At 34.7% G+C, this 25304-nt stretch overlaps 4 protein-coding genes across 5 annotated transcripts; 2 read left to right on the top strand and 2 right to left on the bottom strand.

The window, feature by feature from the left end:
• The first annotated feature begins 874 nt into the window (after nucleotides 1–874).
• Nucleotides 875–3985, top strand: LOC130717388 (D-3-phosphoglycerate dehydrogenase 1, chloroplastic). Its single transcript, XM_057567604.1, has 5 exons — nucleotides 875–1495; nucleotides 1887–2263; nucleotides 2395–2505; nucleotides 2599–2694; nucleotides 3119–3985. Exons 1-5 carry the CDS (start codon nucleotides 952–954, stop codon nucleotides 3788–3790), a joined length of 1800 nt encoding a protein of 599 aa, XP_057423587.1. The 5' UTR covers nucleotides 875–951; the 3' UTR covers nucleotides 3791–3985.
• A 486-nt stretch (nucleotides 3986–4471) lies between these two features.
• LOC130717836 (sodium/proton antiporter 1) lies at nucleotides 4472–10896 on the bottom strand. Its single transcript, XM_057568212.1, has 10 exons — nucleotides 10485–10896; nucleotides 9865–10041; nucleotides 9621–9749; nucleotides 8213–8389; nucleotides 7702–7808; nucleotides 7034–7154; nucleotides 6686–6747; nucleotides 6287–6589; nucleotides 5314–5608; nucleotides 4472–4971 (listed from the first exon to the last, which is right to left on the bottom strand). Exons 1-10 carry the CDS (start codon nucleotides 10740–10742, stop codon nucleotides 4852–4854), a joined length of 1749 nt encoding a protein of 582 aa, XP_057424195.1. The 5' UTR covers nucleotides 10743–10896; the 3' UTR covers nucleotides 4472–4851.
• A 2260-nt stretch (nucleotides 10897–13156) lies between these two features.
• On the top strand, nucleotides 13157–15189 carry LOC130718960 (stress enhanced protein 1, chloroplastic). The gene is made up of 4 exons (XM_057569616.1): nucleotides 13157–13315; nucleotides 13405–13506; nucleotides 14252–14427; nucleotides 14921–15189. Exons 1-4 carry the CDS (start codon nucleotides 13267–13269, stop codon nucleotides 15023–15025), a joined length of 432 nt encoding a protein of 143 aa, XP_057425599.1. The 5' UTR covers nucleotides 13157–13266; the 3' UTR covers nucleotides 15026–15189.
• A 233-nt stretch (nucleotides 15190–15422) lies between these two features.
• On the bottom strand, nucleotides 15423–18215 carry LOC130718959 (uncharacterized). Of its 2 annotated transcripts, none has more exons than XM_057569614.1 (6): nucleotides 18025–18215; nucleotides 17425–17482; nucleotides 17257–17309; nucleotides 16921–16970; nucleotides 15948–16096; nucleotides 15423–15869 (listed from the first exon to the last, which is right to left on the bottom strand). In XM_057569614.1, the coding sequence occupies exons 2-6, from the start codon at nucleotides 17442–17444 to the stop codon at nucleotides 15671–15673; spliced, it is 471 nt and encodes a 156-aa protein (XP_057425597.1). In that variant the 5' UTR covers nucleotides 17445–17482; nucleotides 18025–18215; the 3' UTR covers nucleotides 15423–15670. The 2 variants fall into 2 exon arrangements, with proteins under 2 accessions (XP_057425597.1, XP_057425598.1); XM_057569615.1 differs by having other exon boundaries at nucleotides 18060–18212.
• Nucleotides 18216–25304: the final 7089 nt, after the last annotated feature.

A 25304-nucleotide genomic window follows, 5' to 3' on the forward strand; every position in this document is an offset into this window, starting at 1 on the left:
AATTCAATCATCACATCCTCCATGTCTAGGTATTTGAGAACTAAGACCTCAATGTCTCAAATTGCCAATTTGATACCCTAGTTTTACATTGTGGTGGTAAAGTGCTTAGTAAAGAGTTAACCTTGCACATAAGGTTGGGCCTCGCTGGCCCAATACAATGCAAAATGAAGGATTTGCTCCTTACGCTCATAATATATGAGTCTTATCTCAAGGAGTGTTTGAGATAACTCCCAAATAAAACCCTCAAAGATAGTATAATTCATGACTCAACTCACCAATTTTACTTGTTATTGTTCGAATTCTTCATCTAACATTTTTATTTATCGTTAGGTCCATCTAACATTTATATAAAGTTATAAAATTATATTTAACAATAGACATAGTTATGGAATAACAAGATAATTTAGTGAAAATGTATTGTCAGTATGAAAGACAATCAAAACATGTCACGCATGTTAAACAATAACTTTCATTTTAAATTTTAATTAATATAGAAAATAATTCCCAATGTGCCAGAATTCAATTGGAGACTCAATAAACAAAGTTTCCACGTATATACCTTAATCCAATTGCATAATATCATATTTCTTTTGATAGGGAACAAATAGAAAAATAGAAAAAAAGTAAAAATATATTAATAGTAATAAAAAAAGGAAACATTCTTTATAATTCCTGGTCGTACAACTATACAAGGAAAAAGTTTAAAATGTAAATTTCCTTTATAACTTTTTTACTTTGTAAAATTCTTTATAATTATCCATTTTCATTAAAATAAGAAATTAGATTATAAATAAAGAAAGTAGTAGTAAACTAGTAATAATAAATTGAAAGGTTGATTGATAAACCCTTTGATGTGAGAGGTTTCATTCATTCTTTATAAGACAATCACCAACCCACTCTCTTTTACTTCCCTTTGAAAACTTGCGACTACTCCTATACTCACTTCCAAACATGGCCGCCGGAACCACCGCAGTAGCTTCCAAAACCCTCCGACTCCCCTCTCCCTCACTTTCTCTCTCATCAAAACTCCCACTCTCCTCCGCCTTCTCCGTCTCCCTCCGCCGCCACGGCCACCGTTCCCGCCCCCTCGTCGTCCTCGTCTCCGCCTCCCTCGACGCCAAACCCACCGTCCTCGTCGCCGAGAAGCTCGGCGAAGCGGGTCTCAAACTCCTCAAGGACTTCGCCAACGTCGACTGCTCCTACAATCTCACCCCTGAGGAGCTCTGCACCAAGATCTCCCTCTGCGACGCCTTAATCGTCCGCAGTGGCACCAAGGTCAATCGCGAGGTGTTTGAATCCTCCGCTGGTAGGCTCAAGGTCGTTGGAAGAGCTGGCGTCGGAATCGACAACGTGGATCTCGCCGCCGCCACTGAGCATGGATGTTTGGTTGTCAATGCCCCCACCGCCAACACTGTTGCTGCCGCTGAGCACGGTATTGCCCTCCTCGCCGCCATGGCCAGGAACGTTGCTCAAGCTGATGCCTCTGTTAAAGCTGGTATGTTCACTCATTTTGTCGAGCACCTTCTTTGCTTGTTAGATCGTGTTACTGTTGTACCATGGTTGATTTGCTTTACATTTGAGTCCTTTGTTTGTTTGCTTGTTTGGATTCGTTTGGATTTATCGTGTTTGATGTACCCATGTATTGACTTGAAACGTCATTTTGATGAATCTTCTCTTTCTGGAACCAAATCTTTGAATTAATATTTCCTGTGTAAAGGGTGACTTTTCTTTTCCTGATATATACATTTGTGTGTGGCTCACTCTTTTTGTACTTGTGTTGAATATAAGGTTGTAGTTTATTGTTCTTTTGATGCTGTTTTTGTTTTGGTTGTGTTGTTGGTGCGGATTCTGTTATTGATTTGCCTCATGGTGGTTGTTTAATGCAGGGAAATGGCAGAGAAGCAAGTATGTTGGAGTGTCCATGGTTGGGAAGACACTAGCTGTGTTGGGATTTGGGAAGGTTGGCACTGAGGTTGCTCGTCGTGCCAAGGGGCTTGGTATGAATGTCATTGCACATGATCCTTATGCCCCTGCGGATCGTGCTCGTGCTATTGGTGTGGAGCTTGTGAGCTTTGATGAGGCCCTTGCCTCTGCGGATTTCATTTCTCTGCATATGCCTCTTACTCCTGCTACTTCAAAGATGCTCAATGATGAGACTTTTGCCAAGATGAAGAAAGGAGTTCGAATTGTGAACGTTGCTCGTGGAGGGGTCATCGATGAGGATGCTCTTGTTAGGGCTTTGGACTCAGGAATTGTAGCTCAGGTTCTTGTCTCTCATCTCTTATTTTGAAATTTGAAGCACTAATAGTTGACTTTAGAGGTAAATAATTAATCAATTGGGTCTCTCCCTACATAAGGAATAATTAATGATAGCTTTGTGTCTCTTTGTTTCAGGCGGCTCTTGATGTTTTCACTGAGGAGCCACCAGCAAAAGACAGCAAGTTGGTTCTTCATGAGCAAGTTACTGCAACACCTCATCTTGGTGCCAGTACCATGGAAGCTCAGGTAAGTTACTTGAAGCAATTGGTTATGACTATGAGCTTTACATTTTTTTCACTTGTCACTGATGTTTTATAACCTTTTGGAAATGATGACCAGGAAGGTGTGGCTATTGAAATAGCAGAAGCTGTGGTTGGGGCATTGAGAGGGGAGCTTGCCGCTACTGCAGTCAATGCACCAATGGTCCCCTCAGAGGTACTGTAGAAAAATTCATCTTAAGCCTTTTCCATTTCATGATAAATAATCTTACATCATGATACTGGTATTCTCCTCTTCCTAACTGGTATCCTTTTCATGGTGAATAACTTGACTTCGTGTTACAGCTGTTTGGCATGAGAAAATCATTGTTGTATTCATTAACTCTTTGTTTAACTAGGCTCAAATATTGAAAATAATATTTGGAACACGGCGCCTTATTATTCTTTAACTGTTATTTGCTCTTGTTTCAAATTAAGTACTTAATGTAATGTGAAGGTTTGGTTTGAGAAATCTGATAAAAGTAATTGGGATCATAGGGATATTATCTATGAGTGTTATTGCTCGACTTTAAGATCTATTTGATTCCTATTGAGTGTTATCGCTTGACTTCAACATCTGTTTCATTCCTTCGTGACTACAGGTGATAACTGAGTTAAAACCATTTGTTGATCTTGCTGAGAAACTAGGGAGATTGGCTGTCCAGCTGGTAGCGGGAGGAAGCGGTGTAAAAACAGTGAAAGTGACTTATGCTTCTGCAAGGGCCCCTGATGATCTTGACACCCGTCTTCTTCGTGCCATGATAATCAAGGGTCTGATTGAGCCCATATCCAGTGTTTTTGTGAACTTGGTTAATGCTGATTTCACTGCTAAACAAAGAGGGCTCAGGATAACTGAGGAGAGGGTCATTCTTGATGGTTCACCTGAGAATCCACTCGAGTTCATCCAGGTCCAGATTGCCAATGTGGAATCCCGATTCGCCAGCGCCATATCAGAATCCGGCGAGATTAAGGTTGAGGGCCGGGTGAAAGATGGCATCCCCCATCTGACAAAGGTTGGATTTTTTGAAGTTGATGTGAGTTTGGAAGGCAGCATTATCCTCTGCAGGCAGGTAGATCAGCCAGGGATGATCGGAAAGGTGGGGAGCGTTCTGGGTGAGGAGAATGTGAATGTGAGCTTCATGAGTGTAGGAAGGATTGCTCCTCGTAAACAAGCTGTGATGGCAATTGGAGTGGATGAGCCACCTACCAAACAAACTTTGAAGAAGATTGGGGACATTCCTGCTGTTGAAGAATTCGTTTTCCTTAAATTGTAAGATTAAAATGGTTGTCTCATCATTTGGCTCTTTTTTGTTTTTTTCCCCACAGATATTGGATTGGGTATGGCTGCCAGATATGCCCGATTTTGATGCATCATCATGAATTGAGTGTAGTTGTAGTTTTGGGTGATTAAAAAAAAGAATAATTCAGCTTTGCAATGAATGGTGTGGTTCAGTGAGTTCTTGGTCAAATGCTGTTTGAAGTTTCAAAGAATTACTTATATTTGGATCTTCTTAATCACTTCTCTCCTAACAAAAGCCACTTTTAGGTGGTCTTTTATTTTTTCATAATCACTTCTCCATATGTATAAACTGGATAGCTTTTCAAACATACACGGGGCACCTAAAGTAAATTGAGAATAAAGTTCTTCCGTCACACTGTTATTTGTGCCTATCAATATAATTTTTATTTCATTTTTCCTATTTTTTTTTACAAGGCATGGTAATATTTATTTAAATATTCTTGTGTGCAATATCATTCTTTTTAAAATCACAAATAAGCTGTGTCCAAATAGCTGAATGATTTTGACTAATCTTAAATTATTTTTTTAATTTAAAAATATACGTTATTTATAAATCACAGGCTACAAATATCACAAAGCTTTTTCATACTAAAATAGTGAAATTAATTATTGATGTTTTATACGAATAAACATTTCATAACTCAAGGCTCAGGCATTACAATTGAATTATTAATTTTGTCTAAATAAATTTTGCACTCGTAAGTCGTACCTGATATGCTCCCAAACACACATACATAAGGATTTATTCAGTGTATCAAGTGAGAGGATGATCTCATTGTTGGAGCTAATCATAATCATAATGGATGATCAAAATGAAATTTAAATAAAATAATCCTGATCATTCATATATGATTATACAATAAAGATTAACCTCTTATGCTCTCATTTGAGAGACGCCCCTATACATAACTTCTTGTTGATCAAAATCTTAACCTTTGCCAACTTATGCTAGAGTCTACTTGTATTCATAATTTTGAAACCATGCTGCTTTTGATGCCCATAAAAACTGAATCAAATGAACTCTGAATTCTCAATTTATGAACCAGAAAGGAAAGGAACTTCGGCTAGAGTTGTCGGTAGAGAAACGTTGAGGTTATGAAACGCTAAATAGGCAGCAATACCAGTGGCGTAACCAGCAAAAGCAAAGCCACTAATCTGCACAAACGAGATAAATGAATTCTGTTATGAAATATGCACAAACATTTCATAACATCAACATGTTCAATAATACGTTGGGTAAAAAACTTAATTAAACACTTATAGCAATACACACTCATCACATAAGTGCTTTCATTAGCTTATTTGAAAAACTTATTGAATTAGTTCAAAATAACTTAAGAAGTAGTTATAAGAACTCATTCAAAAGCTAATATGAGAAACTTATGAAAATAAACTAAAAACAGCTTATAGGTAGGTGATAAGCTATTTTTATACTATTAAATAAACTCAAACAAACTCTCCACTCCAAATGCAGCCTAAGTGTACAGTAGGGAATACCTTTCGAAAGTACCAAAAGAAGTCCACCTTTTCCATTCCCATGAATGCAACTCCAGCAGCTGAGCCAATAACCAACATGGATCCACCAGTACCAGCACAAAATGCAACTAATTGCCAGAACTCAGAATCTTGAGGGAAAGCAGTGACGTCATACATTCCCATTGCTGCAGCAACCAGGGGAACATTGTCTATTATTGCAGATATGACTCCAATAGCACTTGCAATCAGTTCGCTATTCGGGACATGAGAATCAAGGTAATTTGCTATTTCTCGAAGAATCCCCGCTGCCTCCAGACTGCAGAACATGACCATTAAAATTGATCAAATACAACAAGTGTAGTTAGGACTTAAGACATTGAAATTTATATGAGGGAAGAATATGCAATCACAATGCATGCAAAAGAATGCTTGAACTTGAAACTCATTTAGCTGTATTCTGTAAGTAATGATATCCCAAAAGACAGGTATTCATGTTCTTAGAATTCAGGCAAGGCGTAACCCTGGGCTAGGAGGGGGGTTGTTCTTCCCTTTATGGAGACTTATTTGATTATACCTCTAGTCAATGTGATACTTCACAACACACCTCTGCTGCCAAGAGGTATCTGGAGCGTTGAATTTGCAGAGGACAAGACATCTGAGGGTGACCCAATAAACGGATCTAGTATAGGCTTTGATACCATCTTAGAAAACCTAGCTAACAGTTGAGAGTTGTTCTTCCCTTTATATGGACTTATTTGACCATATCTCTGGTCAATGTAGGACTTTTCACCGGATATGAAGAGGAACATCCTCATAGTAGGACAAGAGAATCAGGTAACATATTATCTTTTCAGAATGAAATAACTACATTGGAATAAAACCAAATAAGTCATGGCAAGTACCCTCCTAAGTTCAAAATAGATGGAACATATGGCTATCATCCAAAGCTTCCCTGCATTAGAAAAAAGTAAAATACATTTCCTTTCCTTATTACCTGCTAACGGATAAAAGAATTCCCAGGAAGAACAGTGCTCCTTGAGTGTCTATCCTTGACAGAGCCTGTGGAACTTTTAGCTTCTGCCTTTCCGATTCGCCGTAATGGATAGCATCAGTGAGGATCCAAAGCACACCAAGACCAAGCAGCATCCCCATGAACGGAGGCAATCCGGTGAGGGCCTTGAAAACTGGGACAAAAATCAAAGCTCCTAAACCAACTGAGAAAACAAGCTGTCCTCGAGGAGCCATCTGTTCAGATGCCAAGACATTGGGAGAATCACTGCCCTTCCCACTAACTTCACTGAACAGATGGAGAAAAACCAACATCATCTAAATTGTAATATGTTAAGCTAAATCTCACTTTTCAAATCAGCCTTCTGCAGTGCAAGAAGAGTACCTAGTCAGGGACATTAGAGCCAGGGGAACAGCAAGGGAAATGGCTGAAGGTATAAATAAATCCTGTAAATAACGAAAAAATGAAATTATGGATACTTGTTAGTTCTTCATTGCACGAGATTGAATCAGACTGTTCATGCAATTGAATCTAAGTAACAGAAAGACTGTGACCAAGGAAATCTTAATTTAGGGCCTAAATTATATATTTCTAATCATTATATCCAAAGAATATTTCAGTATGTCGTGCTAAATTCATTTCACCACTATAATTTATTATGTAGTTGCAGGAAAGAAAATCCCACGATCCAAAAAGACATATCATATTGGAATAATTTTTCCATGAGATAACCTTCATTGTTGGTAATGTAGATATTTGACCATGTATCCATAGCATGGTAGTAGTAACATCACCAATAGGAGTCCATGCACCTCCAGCATTTGCTGCTATTACAACAACACCTCCAAGAATCCTGTCAATAGAATCCAAAGAAATTTCTTGATGATTTGATAAGGTATAGCCAAACCTTAGAATAGTTGGTGATTGGCGAATATTGTAAACAGCAAATTTAGAAGATTGACCCACACACTCTGAATGTTTATGCCCACAACAAAAATCAAGAAATCCATCATTAATGCTGATTTCAACTAAAATGGAAAAGCGAATAACATTTGATCTCATCTATGAATAAAAAGCACTAGCAGGAACGGGTAAATTAATGTGAATGAAATTCATCTCTGGAGGAAAATTAGTAAAGATCTCTCAAATGAGTGTTCAGATTTCTTAAAAGAATGAAAAAGCAAACAAGGGTAATGCAATATAAATTTGCCAGAGCCTACAGGTATGGACCAGTCATAGCATCTACAGAGGTCCAGTGACTGAAACTTTAGGTGATGCATCTATATCTCCAGTCAATCTTATTAATGTGGTATTTTAGTAAAATATGGTCAATCTAACACTACAACATGATACAACACATGGGGAAAACATTACACTGAGCTAACATAACAAACACATACTTTCGATACTCTGATGGAGGTACTAATTTCCGCAAAAGAGAAACCATGACTATGGTGGATGTCAGGTTGTCTAGAATTGAACTGAGAAAAAATGTAACAAATCCAACCTGCAAATTCAATCTTAATTTGTCAACTTCCATTGCTGAGACGAAAGAAAACTAGTGAAGCAAACAGAAGATTTAAAATTCAGGATTCTGGGGTTGGGGGGAGCATGGTCTAGTACACTCTTTTGTTTTGTTTATGATATCTTTTATTCTTTTAAATATCAACATTTTTAAGTATCAAATATTGAAATGTGTGCCGTACTTATTTGAAAGAAGGGACTCTTGAAATTCGAGCCCTTTGTGTTCTAAATGGTACTACAGCCTCTATGTACACAACTTGACCATAAACTATAATGTTCAACAACTAATGTAGTCAAATTTCCAAGAAGTTTCATTTCACAAATTGTCTGATACGTAGTTTACTTAGCTTGGTCAACGATGCAGAGACGAAGCAGTAAGGCACTTACCACCCAGAGCAGAAGGCGTGGGTTTCGGGTTTTTATATTGTCAGTAACTAGCTTGAATCCTTGATGAGCATCAACTATCTCAACAATGGTCATTGCACCAAGCAAGAAAAACACTATTTCGCTGACTTCCGCAGATGCATGTGTTAGCTCTGAAACAGCTATATCCGTTGACGGAGCCTATAGACAATTCATAAAATACAAAAGAAAATACCAGTAGAAGATCCAATCAGAAGAGTGGGGGAGAAAAACTGACTTCAAAATATAGACATACAATCTGAGCAGTGAATGGAGATGTGCAAAGAAAAGACAATGGGGTATATTTAAAGCCAACTTGCATCTGTTAAGTGTTGTGCCAAAGTGGTTCCCAACATTAAGTATGTGTACCTAAGTACCTAACTGATCAGCTGATGAACAATTATCAAGTGGATGTGTTCAGGGATACAGATACTAGGGAGACACAAGAGGGATCAGGAGCCGCCTAGTTGCCATTATGTCAATTGTAAAAGTTGCTTCTTATTTTATAACAATATAACATGTGCATGGGTAGATATCAATTGTTGAAAAAAAATTAACCACATATAAAAAGCACATAATCTTCAAGGTAACCTCTTGTGCAGTTTGAAAAAAATTAACTAAAATTCCTTGGGTCAAGAAATACCATCAAGCGTTACAATTCTCTCTTGATTTTCGAATGGTTCAGCCAAAGAAATTTGATCTGTTCCAAGCACAGGTAGTAATATTTTGATAACCATACCAGGCCCTTATTAAATAAATACAAAGAGGCGACAAAAGCAACTCTTATTTTTGCATCAAGTTCATATTGGACAGTACAAGAAAACATTCCAAATCACAAGTTCCGTACAGATACGAGATCAAACCCAAAATATTATTTCCTTGTAGTTAATGTTGGTTCAAACATTAAATTGTGCTTCAACTAAAGGTTGGGGAGATGAAAAGGGCATAAGTGTGTACACAATGGAAAAAGGTACATAGAAGGTGTCCTTATTCTAATCCCTGTTTGCGGCTCCTTATGTTCTGCAAAGATGACTAAGTAAGCAAACCCCCAAGGAAAAAAAAGAAAACAAGAGCAGTGCTAGTACATATATGACTATTGGTATTAGATACTTGTTTTTGACAGCATTGAGCACTGAGAAGAGTAGTCTGGCTGGTGCATTGAAAGAATTGAATGCCAGATAAGGGCATCTCTTGTTCAATTATAACTTGTAGATATGCATATTGGAAAATATGTGTCAAGTGCGTGTCAATGTGAAAAGATGCTGTATATGTCACACAAACAGCAACTTAAATCTTGAAAGCATGACAAATAACAATGAACACATAAAGTTCTGACTAATCAGAAATTAACCAACATTCTCAAAAGCCAAAGCGCGAAGGGATAGAAATTTACCCCAATACTCCGTATCACCCATAAGCTAACAGCCATCAACAATCCCACTCCGCTTTTATTAAACGCTAGAGATTCTTCAAATATGATGCCTGCATATCCTATCACAAATAGCAATGCCATTGCAAGATCCTGCAATGAGATGTGATATAAAAATAAAACTATTAGAATCGAGCAGATCTAGATATGTTTCACCAAATGCATGCCCTTTATTGTAAGTGAAATCAGGCAAAAGACTTTGACGGACCTGATTAGCTGCCACCCAAGAATGGTTAATTGCCACAGCCCCAGTTGCAGCTGCTGCTAATATCGCAACCGCTTTGAGCAAATCAGTCTTAGGCTGGTAGTTGCCTTCAAAATCTTCTGAGCTTGTTTCATCAACCGAACATAGAGGATCACAATTTCCAGATTCTGACGTCATGTCCTGAGACCAATTTCAAAGTTATTCGCAGTGTGAGCATCAGCACACGAGAAGCAGATTCATTTTACTCACATTCATAGCATTTCTCATCAGTTAAACATTACAGCGACGAAGTAGAGTTAACCCCGTGACAAAAATCATAACATGAATGAATGTTAAGAAGCTTATTCCAAATAAAATGCTTGAATTCAGTCATTTTATCACAAATTTAGAATCTTAAATGGGCTGCTAAGGTGCCCTTAACTCGGAATATGCAAACCAACATCAAATATCCAGACTCATAAACTAGCTATGTTTGAATCAGCTCATCTTTCCTCATAATCAATTTTGACAAGTGACACCCAGCAACCCAGAATTGATTTTGGTTTCAGAATCAATTGTAGAAGTGTTTCCAAACATGCACTAAAAGGATTAATGAGATTAGATTATACAGAACAAGAACGAACCTGGAACTGTTCCTGGGAATTTTGCTGAGACTGAAACGAAGAAGGTGTAGGAGCTCTAGCCTTATCTTCTGCGCGTGCCAATACAACAGTACGAAGCAACCTGGGAGAGGAAGCTCGAAATCTGATTCCAGCAAAAAGGGGTTGAGATTGAGATGACGGCGAATAATCAACAGGGCAAAGACCATGAAGTGGAATTCTAGGATTCCGCAGATGTTGAAAGTTGGACAAGTGTGTCCCGATTGAAAGCGAAGAAGCCATTGGAGCCACTGTATCCAACAGGAACAGTGGGAGGTGTTCTTCTTCGCGAAGATGGGGTAACAAACAGGGTTAATGCAGTTTCATGAGTGGAAAAAGAAAGAGCAATTCAATTTGTTAATTTTATCGAACTCGTTCTTTGTCGTGTTCTATTCCAATTTCTATGTAAATGTAATGTACCTCTCATTCAGTGGCACTCGCACTCGAACTATTTCCTACTAATTCCGCAATCAATGCGATTAGTTTCTAGTTGGAAATTTTTAAATTATTTTTTATATGAACTTTTATAGTATTATTATTATGGGTTTTTTTATATACTTGATTTGTGATTGGATAGAGTTCAAGTAATCACTCTGAGTCGAGTGTAACTCTTCAAATGCAGTGGTGATGTTGGCGTGTTTCGCGCGTGGTGGTTGCTCTTTTGTTGTTCATGTAGTTCACTTTTGTCGGTGGTATTTATGAAGACACTCTGCAGCAAAGTTACTAAGAGTATATGGTGTACATGATTTATGTTATGTTAGATAGTGTGTACCATAGTTCATCTTGTCTCCCTTTATGCATATGCAAGAAGAGGTTAGAATGTTTCAAGTTCAATTAATGTCACTCGAGTTCTTCGGATGAACAGTTTGCGGTGAGCCCGATGATCATCTTAGTCAAACATAGTTCTTGCGGTCGAGGGGACGATGGATTTGGGTTATGTTATCTAATTTGTTTCTCCGTGAACGTAGTGCTTGGTCTTCGGGCATAATTAGGTTGTTATCCTCAAGAGATTTGGAAACAAACCTTTGGGAAAGGGGTTGAATATTTATAGGGAAGTGGCATTCTAAGGTACGTCGGCGATCATATATAGTTGTCGGCTACAACTATTATAAGAGGAACTAGCACTACAAGAAAACTCGTCATTACCTACCATCCAAAATTGTCAATAAGCCCTAAAGTTGTTAATATACTTTTACTAGCATAAAGTCGTGGGTATTAGGTTTCTCGGTAATTTGTTGATGAAATAGATCATCATTTAGTTGGAAAATTGTGGGTATTAGTTTTTATATGAACTTTTTATAGTATAATTATTGTGGTTTTTTTTTTTAAATAAATACAAATAGATCATCATTTAGTTGGAAAATCGTGGGTTTTTTTTACTCGCATAAAGCCATGGGTATTAGGTTTCTCGGTAATTTGTTGATGAAATAGATCATCATTTAGTTGGAAAGTCGTGGGTATTAGGTTTCTCGGTATGAACTTTTTATAGTATAATTATTGTGGTTTTTTGTTTTTGTTTTTATACTTCAGATGCAGTGGTGATGTTGGCGGTGTTTCGCGCGCTTGGTGGTTGCTCCTCTGTTGTGTCGTGGGGTTCACTCACCCGGTTGTATTTATGAAAACACTATGGTAGTACATGATTTATGTTATGTTAGATAGTGTGTATCGTAGTTCATTTTGTATGCCTTTATGCATATGCTAGAAGAGGTCAGAACATCTAAAGTTCGGTTAATGTCACTCAAGTTCATTGGTTGAATGTAGTTTGCCATGAGCCCTATGATCTTCTCAGTCAAGCGTAGTTCCTGCGGTTGAGGGGATGATAGGTTTGGGTTATGTTATCTGATTTGTTTCTCCTTGAGTGCAGAGCTTGGAATTGGGGTATAATTAGGTTGTTGTCATCGGGAGATTTGAGCGAAAAAAGCCTTTGGGGGAAGGGTTGAATATTTCTAGAGAAGTGGCATTCTAAGGCAAGTCAGTGATCATTCATATGTTGTTGTCGGCTACAGGTGTTATATGAGGAATTAACACTACAAGAAAACTCGTCATTACCTACCTTCCAAAATTGTCAATAATCCCTAAAAGTTGTTAATATATTTTTACTAGTATAAAGTCGTGGGTATTGGGCTCATCGGTAATTTGTTGAAGAATTATATCATCTAAACAATTGAGTAAATGCAAACAACATAATCTTATATATATAGTTAAATTGTAATTTTTGTTAATGTATGATTGGCGAGTTGGTCCAACCCAACCCACCTTGGCCATGAATTTAATAGATTGGAAAAGTGGACTCAAAGTGAGTTATTGGACCCATCTCACCCCTCTAAAAAAAATGCAGAACAAGCACATTGAGTAATGGTCAAGGTATGATACAAGTGAGTCAGCCCAAGTACACAATACTAAACCATATATTATTAGAATGCATATAATATAAAATTATTTGTGTCATTTTACCACACAACTCAAGTTTGGGAGGTCAATGATATGGTATCCCAAAAGCTTAAAAAAAAAATAATACTCACAAGGCCACTAACTAAAATAAAATTAGTATCTTGGGCCTTCTGCCCTCCCATTAACAAAAAAACATATATAGTATCTACCAAAATGTTGTGTAACAAAATGAAAAACACTCAAGAGGCCACGTGTGCATTTTCCGAATCTAAGGTTGAAAGAATGGTGATGGTGTTATGTGTCACCGCGTGTCCAAGAGCAAAGAGATAAAGAATATAGAGGATTGCAAACCTGTTGGCACCGCACAACAAAAACCATGGCACTTGCAACTCAAACCTCTGCATCTCTTTCTATCTCTTTTCGTGGTAAGCTTACTCACTCTCTTATCTCTTTGTTTCTTCCATGACTAGTTCCAATGTCTAACACTCAACTATTGAACTGTGCTGTGTTGCAGATGCTTGTGTTTTCCCTGCTGCAAAATACTCTGCCACTGCTCGCTTTCCTCTACCAAATTTGGTTCCTTCTAGAGCATCCTTCGCCACTGGTACCCCACTATGTAAGTTATCTCTAGTCTCTAGCTGCTGTCATTACTTCTTCTTATCAGATTCTAACTTATAAGCTGGAATTTGCATTCAGAATCCTTTCTGCATTTAATTTAAAGAAAATTGAATGCTCAGGTAACTTAGCAATCTTGGGTTCATCCTAATTTTTTCTGATATTTTGTTTTAGAAAGGAAAAAAAAAATCATCATTTAGTTGGAAATCGAAATTAAGTAGAACTTCTGAACTGATTAACTTCTAAAGAAGGCAATATTATGCTGGCTTCAAGTGGATTGAAAAAGTGTTAGCATGAGGATTGCTATAGACTACAGCTTCCTTTCTTTAGTACTTGGTTGTTGGTACTTCTTTTGCATACTAAAGTTAGTTATAGCTCCAACAAATACAAGCTCCACACTCAAAATCTGGTATTTTCTGTTACAAAATCTGGTATAAAGTAAATGAACATATTGCAATAGAATGAGGCAATGCTATAGATTGTGTTATTGGAAAATGGCAATGGTATATCAAATATCACCATAAAGTTAGTTAATGATTCATGTCATATTTGATTCATGTATCCGATACCACTGGTAAGAAAGGGATTTTGTTGTTGTTATATAGTTGGGGTTTGTAGTTGTATCCATAATTCTGTGACGTTTATGATGCTTTTTCATTTTATGGGTTTGAGGGGAGGACAGAACTAATGTGATGTTGGAATGAGATCATAGTTAACAAGCTAAGTATTGTTTGATTTGTCCCAAGTGATTCGGAGAAGTCATGGAAGGAAACTTGCGTGCAGAGCAATGCCGGTTTCAATAAGAAGTGAGCAAAGTACCAAGGATGGGAACGGTTTGGATGTGTGGCTAGGGCGGCTAGCGATGATTGGCTTTGCAGCAGGCATCACTGTTGAAGTTGCTACTGGAAAGGGACTCCTAGAGGTATGAAAATGAAATGATACAATAATTAGTGAGTTAGTTCAGGCATAGTTTAGACTGCAAGAGTATATCTCCATCTTTTGAGGCATGATATAGTTTATCATTTTCAACAATCGATTAAAGGATTTTGCCTCTTTTATAACCCCTCATCTTCCGAAAGTTCACTTTGATAGTGTAAATTTTCTCTCTCCCTTACTTTGTTGTGTTTATAAGTAATGACATCTAGTTGTAAAATTAAGATAGTTTTTTTAAGTCATTGGTAAATTAACAGATCTCAATACTTGTTCATGACCTTTTAAACTAATAAATTTTACAATTAAGCATATACCTTCATAAAACTTTCCAATGCATGTAAACTAAGTGTAATCATTTCAAGTTTAAAGCTTCCAAGTGAATTCAACTCACTGAATCCTATTTCTCTCGCCCATTCTAGTATTGATTTTTAGCAGAATTTGTTGCAAGAGAATAACAATGTTCCTGTAATTTGATTGTGCAGAACTTTGGAGTCGCATCTCCACTGCCTACAGTTGCACTGGCAGTAACAGCACTCGTGGGTGTCTTGACAGCAGTCTTCATCTTCCAATCAGCCTCAAAGAACTGACAATGTACTTAGGTTGTGTTTGTTGTAAATTCTGTAATTTTGAGGTTTCATTTTCCATGTAAAACCTTTTTCTTGTAATATTTGTTTTGATGCAAAGAATTGGCTTCAAGGCCTCAAATATTAAAAGCAATGGAAGCCTTAAATCATATTAAATCTTCTCCTTTCCTTGTTAGCCTTATCCAAGCCAATGTTTATCTTCTTGAATTATGATGTATTTGCATTAATTTAGCTGTGAAGGAGTTGGTGCAGGATTTGCAATCTATGCATTGCTTAAATAAATAAAAGTTCACAGTAAAATAAGCTTCTCTGAGCGAGAGAATAAAGGTTAATAGTGTTTCAAATTAATAACCCTGTTAGTCATATTCCTACCTTTAGTGACTTTCATTACTTTTCTTCATATGAAAAGCCTCTTAGATAAATGTTCATAAAAATGATTCATCATAGGTTTCACGTGATGCTGTGTTGAGAGTAGATATGCTCAGCATCTAGCCACTCTGGATACTGATATAAAAATAAGTGACCAACTACAATGGACATCATGCTTAAGATTGTCATTCATATCTTGAATAATCTGATTCCTAGAACTAACAAAATTATGGAAACACCTTGAAAAAAGGAGATCATTACAGCAGCCACTTAGAGACCTCACATATCCATAGACTGTAATCCAGTTGAAGCCTTTGATTTCTTCCTCTTCTTGGATCCATTTTTGTTAACTTTCTTCTTGGGTTGTTTCTCTTCTATCGGTTGTGTGTTCTGCAAGTGTTGATGGAGGATAGCCAATGGATCCGCTTGGAATAAATTATCCTTAAGAACTGCAGACAACCGTTGTCCTTCCTTCAATCTGATGAACAAGTAAAAAAAAGTTACAAATACAATTTTACATGCAAAATTTAATGTTGGCTATAAGGGAAGCACTTACAATAGTTTCTTCCTAGATTTGCAATTTAGTTTAAAGTCATCCTCACGATCTGATTTCTGTGATGCCTTCAACTCCGGAAGAGACTCTAAGATTGAGGAAAGGTTATATGCCTTCAATTTATTCTGCCGCCTTTGCTGTTTGCTCTTCTTCTGCCACAAGACAAAAACATATTAAAAAAACCAAGAACACTAGTACATTTTGCACATATAATTAGAGTGGCATATATTTTCCAAAAGATCTTGATTCAGTCAATAGAATAGACAACAAGCATGTGAACAGAACATTCTCAATAAATATTTGTGGACAAATATTTAAAATACCTATACCTATTAGATACATAACAAAAAGAACTCTTCAGAGTTCAGACCAAGATATCATCACAAGTTTACTATACTACCGTGGAAGTTGGAACATGAAACTTGTTTTCATTTAAAGGGTAAGAAAAAACAAAATCTTATGATAATTGGAGACTACAATTAGTTTTAATTCTACCAAGTGTCCTATAATTAAATATTAAACAATAACTTTTAAATTTCCCAATACTAACACGTCAAAGAGTGTACACTATGTTTCCATCAAGATTTACTCATGTGAAGCATTTAACTGCTTCTTAAATGAAAGTGGAAATTGTCCTTGGAATATTTTTGTAAGCAACAAAATTACATGAACACCCAGATTTGAATATCAGAGCAAGCATGTATAATCATTAGGACGAAATAACCTGTCCTGCCTGAAGTTGTGGGACCGTAACAAAGTGAAGAACAAGCAAGGACCAGAAAATTATTCATTATTTAACGTGTCCATCAACAAGATAACATTTTAAAACCAATTGTCCACTAATGATTTGTAATAACCAGCATAATGCAATTGATTAGCCAGTAAATCAAGCCCATTACATAAAATTACTGAAGTTCTTCCACAGTTCAGCCAATTAATCTCAAGAACAGTAATGCCATAGAAATAAGATTCTAACCTTGCTAATAGACTTTTGGGCGCCCAAGGAAGCAACAGTATCTTTCACCTCTGAAATAACAGATGGATTGGAAGGAGTTAAAATCTAGACAGTTTTGACAAGTAATATGCGCCAAGCCACTAGATATTTTATATACACCTAAACAAAACAGATATAAGCCCTAACATAAAACTAACATTTTGACACCTCGACACTGGCAATTGTTTTCTATTCCTCAATAGATTCAATTGTTCTGTTTTGTATTAAAATTAAGAAGCAACAAGCCTCTGCTTAAAGTGAAGACCAGAAATTTTAATGTTATAATTCAAGACAAAAAACAATGGATCCCAAACGTACTGGAATAAAACTCTAGCTTCTTTTCAAGCTTGCGGTCGGACTTTGAATCAGACCTGCACGGGTTAGGAAGAATTAGAAACACAACCTCAAATTGCAGAAACAACAAGCAATTAGATGAGAAGTAAGATTAACTATTCAGAATTGAAAGCGAAGAGGGAAAACATTAACCTTGTACTTGTCTTGCCCATCGATGATAAAAAGTTAGGGTTTGAGTAGAACCCAATTCCTATATACACGAGTCACGAGGGGTTAGTCTCTCAATGGATATTATATATTAGGTAAATGACAATAAGTAATTGCAGGTGTGAGGGGTTGGAGTGATTAAATCCAAAGCTTCTCCAAACACATCCGAAACTACTAATATATTGGAAATTCTTTTTTCTATTTAAGCTGAACCATGGAGAGATAGCATTCTTATACTGCACTAATAATGCCCTCCAATCACTAGAAAGCTTAACAGTTAACACAACAACTTCATACTATCAATGCACTCAAAAGCAATCACTCACAGGTAAAAGACACCAAAATTTCAATTATTGTAAAGTACATTCAATTGGGTTTTCACATAACAGCACAGTACAGAATGCAAAAAATGCACTGATCATCACTAGCTACCAAACTGGGAAGAAAATTAAACAGTTCTACAATCGATTGAATCAAATACAGTCAGAAGCAGGAAAACCTGAATCTAAAGAAATTTTAATCTAAGCTATTGTTCCTGAATTCGTTTCATAAGAACATGGAGCGTGAAAATTGGGGATTACGAACCAGGAACTCAAACGCAGTGATGAGAGTGGTGTAACCTTGATGTGGAGAACACGCGTTCTGACGAATACCTTGCCGCCGTCAGAAGATTCGCCGGTGACGACGACGCCGCCTTCTTCGACGGTGACTGAGAAAGAGCAGGATTAGAAGAAAATGTTGCGTTAGGGTTTTCCAGTGAAAATTAAACCATAAAAAAAAGTTGACAAATTGATCTAATATGAAAACTAATGAAATAAACACTATAATTTTTTAAATTTTATTTATCATTTTTGGCTAAAAAGTATTTTTGGCCCCTGATGTTTCAAGTTTGTGCAAATTCTGCCCCTATTTTTTTTTGTCGATGTTTCTACCCTCATGTTTTCAAACAGTGCACCGTCTGCGGTGCACTGTTTGAAAACATGAGGGGTAGACGATGCACTGTTTGAAAACATGAGGGGTAGATACATCGACAAAAATAGAGTAGGGGCAGAATTTGCACAAACTTAAAACATCAGGGGCCAAAAGTGCTTTTTAGCCATATTTTTTATTTAACTAAACTCATGACATACAATTTATTTAAAATAAATTACAAATGATTTCTCATTACCATTTGAAGCATTCTACGAACGGGTCTACCAAACATGGTCCTCTTTCTTGTATAACCCAAAAGCATGACGCACAGTGTGGTTCGTCCCTTACTTGTACGTATATATCAAACTTTTTAGTGATATTTTTCCATTGAAATGTACCGAAATATAGTGTTGTGCCCCAAATGTTTGTTTTAAAACTCCATTCATAAAAGACACCATGATGGAGAATATGTTGTCCAAGATCATCATCCCTAGACTTGATATGAATGGTAAGATCAAGATTATTACTTAGAAAATTTCCCAAAACCACATGTGTTTTCGTGAGAAGATCATCGCGGGCTGATGACAACAAACACATGCAAAGTAAGAGAAAAAATCTCGCAAATAGATCCATTTCCCTTTTGTGAACCGTTTATGAGTTAGGTTTCCTTGTTATATATAGAGTATAGACCACAACTTCAACCATTGACTTGAACTTTACATCAATGACAATACTTAATAGTAATTAATGATCATCATGTTATTATTGACAATCATATTATTTATATATATATATATATTTTTTGATCTGATCTTTACATTAATATTAAAAATTATTCATTAATCTCTTATATTATTAATTTTATCCATTAATAGTTTTACAAATTTCCGATTTATCGTATTCATAATTAAATCTTCATTTTATTCAATAGTTAGTCATCATTCATAATTTGAGAAAACAATTAGAAAAAGTAAATTTGACAATTGATCTTTAAATACTTTAAAAAAATATTTACATTACTAAAAAAAATTGAAGAAAAGTTCGTCACTCTCATTAATCAGAAGCCAAAATATCAACCGCTAATGCCTGAGCAACAGGAAAATGGGATCATGCCACCAAACATTGGCACAGGCAGGGTATACATCGGCCAAGGAAGCTAAAACATGAGCCGGGTAGTTAGCTTTCCTTTATACATGAGAAATTGCAAAAGAAGAAAAAGACTCTACCAATTGATAACAATCATGGAGAATAGGAACAAGGTCTGGTCTAGTCGATCTCTTCGCCATTGCATGTACCACTATAAATGAATCAGTCTCAAAAACAACTTCATCCATGCCCATCTCAAGTACCAATGCTAGAGCCCATCTCAATGTCATTTTAAAAATTAAATATCAATATTACTAGCTCAAATATTAATCACTAATCGTAAATTTTAGGGGAAAATTAAAATAATTTGACTTTTACAATAATAAAAATATTAATCGACTACTAATAACAATATAAATCAATTAAAAAAAATACAAATCAATAAAATATTCATTAAATATTTTTAGAGAAAAATAATTGCTTCAAAAAAAATTGTCGAAGTAATATATTCTTCTTCTCCTTCTCCGTAGCATCAAAATTTAGTATTTAAATTTAAAAAATAAAACAAATTCTTTTAAGGTCATGGAACTTTACATGGACTAGGCAACTTCGTGACCAAGAACTAGAATGGGTCCTCGGCCTCAACAATAAATTGCAATCAATTAATCTGCGGATAGGAACCCCGGATAAATGGTCATGGTCTATGGAGCCAGAGGGGAAGTATACAGTCAAGTCTGCTTACTCCTGGCAGAATGATTACGGACTAGCTGAATCAGTTCCAGAATTCGAATGGCTATGGAAAATCCATGCTCCATCGAATGTCAAAGTTTTTATTTGGAGGGTGTTTTGGAACCGCATTCAGACTAAAGATAATCTCTTGAAGAGGGGAATAATTCATAGCTCAAGTGATTCTAAATGTCCATTTTGCAATGTGCTTGAGGAATCAACTAGCCACCTTCTCTTCAGCTGATCTTTCTCATATAAGGTATGGCAACTATGTTATAGATGGTTAGGATTTTAAGTGACTCTCCCTTACTGTAGCATAGCAGAAGCCATTTTTTGCAGCATCCGATGGAAATTGTTAATAGAGGTAAGAAGTTGGGTTTGTGGGCTGTATGGGGATCTATGGTTTGGACTCTTTGGCTGCATAGGAATTCAATAATTTTTCGGAATGAATCCCCTGACCCTGATAAGCTGTTGGATATTATACAGATGAGATCTTGGAATTGGCTCTCCGCAAAACAGAAAGAGTTTAGAGCCTCCCTCTTTGAATGGCTATCCAATCCATTGCTTTGTTTGCCTAGTTCGTAACATACCAGTTAGCTGGTATATGGGTTAGGCACCCCTTGTGCTTTATCAATATACTTCTCGCTTATAATCAACAAAAAAAAAATATTTTAAATTCAATTCATATTATTTATCCATTTTTTACAAATTAAATTTTGATATTGGAACATGAATATTTATGTGTGCAAGTTGGAACATGAAACCTATTTTCATTTAAAGGGTAAGAAAAAACAAAATCTTATGTGAGCAGTTTGTCTATAATTTATTGTATGTGTACTGTGTATGAAAAGTCCAATATTTATATGAATCTTGTCGGTACCTCAGTAATAGTAAGATTGGGCTACAAGTACAGTGCTTTATCATCTATATAATGTGTTCGCATTCTTTTATTATATATCTATTATCTACAATATACAAATAACAAAGTCTGATGTTGAATTTTCGGCAGAAACTTTAACTAATTTGTTGCGCAGAAGGAAGTAGCTTCACTTGGTGCCATATAAATGTTATGTCACCTTTAATAATAAAATTCTCTTTCAAAAAAAAAAACCTTTAATAATAAAATTGAAATTAAACATAAATAAAAATATATAAACATAGCCTAAATAATTCTCAAATTTAAACCTAATAGCCCCACCCTCCTTTCTTTTTCATCTTCATCCCCAACATCCACCCTCTCTCCCAACTGAAGTTCTTAAACAAATAAACAATGATAAAATAAAAAATGCATAAGTTGACAAATTGATCTAACATGAAAAGAAATGAATATATACTATAATTTTTAAATTTAATTCATCACTTTTTATTTAACTAAATCATGACATACAATTTATTTAAAATAAAATACAAATGATTTGTAATTACCATCTATAGCATTCTAAATCATGGTTCGGAGCTACGTAACATGGTCCTTTTTCTAGTATGATCCATGCACACAATGCACAATATTTTTCATCTCTATCTTGTATGTATATATCAAACCTTTTAGTGACATTTTTCCATTGAAATGTACCATAGTATAGTGTTGAGCCCCAAAAGCTTGATCTAAAACTCCATTCATAAAAGGCACCAGGACGGAGAACATGTATTCCAAGATCATCATCCTTAGACTTGATATGAATGGTAAGGTCAACATTACTACTTAAAGAATTTCTTACGTTCACACGTGTTTTCACAAGAATATCATTGTGGGCCGATGACAATAAACACATGCAAAGTAAAAGAAAAATTCTTGCAAATTGATCCATTTCACTTTTGTAGAGTGCTTGTGAGCCAGGTTTCATTGTAATATATATACCACAGCCTCAACCATTGATTTAAATTTTACATTAATGACAATACTTAACAATTATTAATGATTATCATGTTATTATTATTTTTACAGGAAGGAGATCATCGTGTGATTTATTTATTTTCATCACAAGAGGATGATGATCATGTTTTTTTGAAAGATGATGATCATGTTATTAGTTGTAAAAGTTGTCATATAAATATATAATTAAAACAAAATATAAAAATAGTTAAAATGTTAACTATTATCAACTTGAAGGAAAACAAATATACAACTGGCCTAAATTTTAGACAATGCTTATTATTTATTAATAATAAAATTTTACATAAACATAAATAAAACATTTATAGGTTTTCTTATTATATATAGACCAAAACTTCAACTATTGACTTAAATTTTACACTAATGGCAATACTTAATTAATCATTAAAGATTAATTTTTATGCACTGACAGTGTAAATAAGTTTTACACAATCATTCAATCACAACCCTCTATTTTGCTAGCTCATAATTAATTTTGGATTTAATAATATTCAAAATAGGAAATGGAAGGTTGTGATTGTGTAAGACTTTTTATACTGTAAGTGCATACAAATTAATCTCTAATCGTTATTAATGATCATCATATTATTTTTTTTATAGGAGGGAGATCATCATGTTATTTATTTATTTATTTTTGTCACAAAAGGAAGATCATCATATTTTTTTTAAAGATGATGATCATGTTATTAGTGGTAAAAGTTTTCATATAAATATATAATTAAATATTAAATATAAATAGGTAAAATGTTAACTATTATCAACTTGAAGAAAAAGAAAATACAACTAGCCTGAATTTTACACAATGCTTATTATTTATTATTAATGATTAAATTTTACATAAACATAAATAATATATATATATATATATATATATATATATATATGTTTCCTTGTTATATATAGAGCAAAACCTCAATCATTGACTTAAATTTTACTTCAGTGACAATAAATAATAGTTATTAATGATCCATATTAATCTTTCAAAAAAAATTAATGATCCATATTATTAATTTTTTACAGGAGGGAGATGATCATGTTATTTGTTTATTTATTTTTGTCACAAGAGGATATCATCCTATTATTTTTTTGAAAGATAATGATCATGTTATTAGTTGTAAAAGTTGTTATATGAATATATAATTAAATATTAAATATTAAATATTAAATATTAAATAGTTAAAATCCATAATATAATTTTTTTTTGAAAACAAAAATATTATTAGAAATAAAAGGTTCCTGAGAACAAGCCTCTCATGAGTAGCGATAAGACAAACCCTAAACCAAATGACCCCTATTTTGCAGGGTCCCCAACATATTTAAGCCTAGAATTAAAATTAAAACATAAATGGAAATAAATAAACATAGGCCTCTACATAGCATGATGAAAGCCACAATTGATTCATAAGTTGAACTTACAGTGAACTTGCCATCACCTCCTTTTACCCACATCCAAGCATCCTTCCTTCCCTTAATTGGGGATAAAGAAGATATCAGACGAGATAAAGAGTTAAACTACCGTAGAGACTCTCCATCTAGTCTTGATTTCTATTTGAAACCCCATACCAATTTACAGTATTAAATATTCATGAAGAATAAAATAATTGTGACCACGACTAAAGTCGCTATATGGTTACATGGAGAAAGGTAGTGGTGATAAAGACAGCAAAATACTGGATTTTTTTCCAAATCAATAGATATGCGTGGACATATTAGAGCGATTTGTATGCACTTTTATTCTGTCAACAATATAGTTATCACAATATCGTCATTGAGAGTGATTCCTCTCTAGCATATATGGTGATTTTGGTCCTATAATTAGGTCATTTCGTTAGATGAACATCATATGTCTTTCACTAATCAATGTGAATGTCTACATGGGTGCCTCATAAATGCCATGTCACCTTTAAAAATAAAATAAAAATAAAAAACAAATAAAAATAAATTAATATAGCCCTAAATAATTCTCAAATCTGAACCTAACAGCCCCACCCTCTTTTTTTTCATCTCCATCCCCAACATTGTATCCTTTTTAACCACATTCACGCTTTCTCCCAAATGGATTTCTTAAACAAATAAACAACGAAAAAGTAAAAAAAATATCGAAAAGCTAACATGAAAAGAAATGAAAGATATACAATAATTTTTTAAATTTATTCATCACTTTTTATTTAGCTAAAATCATGACGTACAATTTTTTTAAAATAAAATACAAATGGTTTCTAATTACCATGTGTAGCATTGTAGATCATACGACGGCCGCTGGTCTATGTAACATGGTCCATTATCTCGTATAACCCAAGCACAATATTGACAACGTGGTTCATCCCTCTCTTGTACAAATATGTCAAAATTTTTAGTGATATTTTTCCATTGAAACGTACCGTGGTATAGTGTTGTGCCCCAAAAGTTGGTTTTAAAAGTCCATAAAAAAGAGGCACCATGATGGAGAACATGTTGTCCAAGATCATCATCCCTAGATTTAATGTGAATGGTAAGATCAACATTATTACTTAGATAATTTCTCAGTACCACAGTTGTTTTCATGAGAATATCATCGCGGGCTGAAGACAACAAACACATGCAAAGTAAAAGAAAAAATCTTGTAAATAGATCCATTTCACTTTTGTGGTTAATTTCTGAGCTATGTTTCCTCGTTATATATAGATCACAACCTCAACCATTGACTTGAATTTTACGTCAATGACAAAACTTAATAGTTATCAATATTCATCCTATTTTTATTTTTTCATAAAAAGGGAGATCTTCATGGCATTAATGACCATCATCTTTTCTTTTTGTCACAAGTGGACAATCATCATATTTTTTATTGAAAGAGGATGATCATGTTATTAGTTGTAAAATTTTTCATATAAATATTAAATATAAAAAACAGTTAAAATGTTAACTATTATCAACTTAAAGAATATCGACTTAACTTTTATACTGATATCAGAAAAATAATAATTAAATATTAATGATCTTTTATAGTATTCATTTCATCAATTAATATTTACACAATTTTCCGATTTATCATATTCATAATTAAATATTAATATTATTCAGATATTATTCATCATTCATAATTTGAGGGAAAAAATAAAAAAGAATTATAAAAATTAAATTTGAAGTTTGACCTATACATGCATAAAAAATACATTCAAATTAATAAAAATAATTATTGAATATTAATGAAATTTAAAAAATTCATTTTATTAATTAATAATTGTAAAAATTTACAATTTATCAT

This window comes from Lotus japonicus, chromosome 5 (assembly GCF_012489685.1).
Source record: "Lotus japonicus ecotype B-129 chromosome 5, LjGifu_v1.2".
Classification (NCBI taxonomy): Eukaryota; Viridiplantae; Streptophyta; class Magnoliopsida; order Fabales; family Fabaceae; genus Lotus; species Lotus japonicus.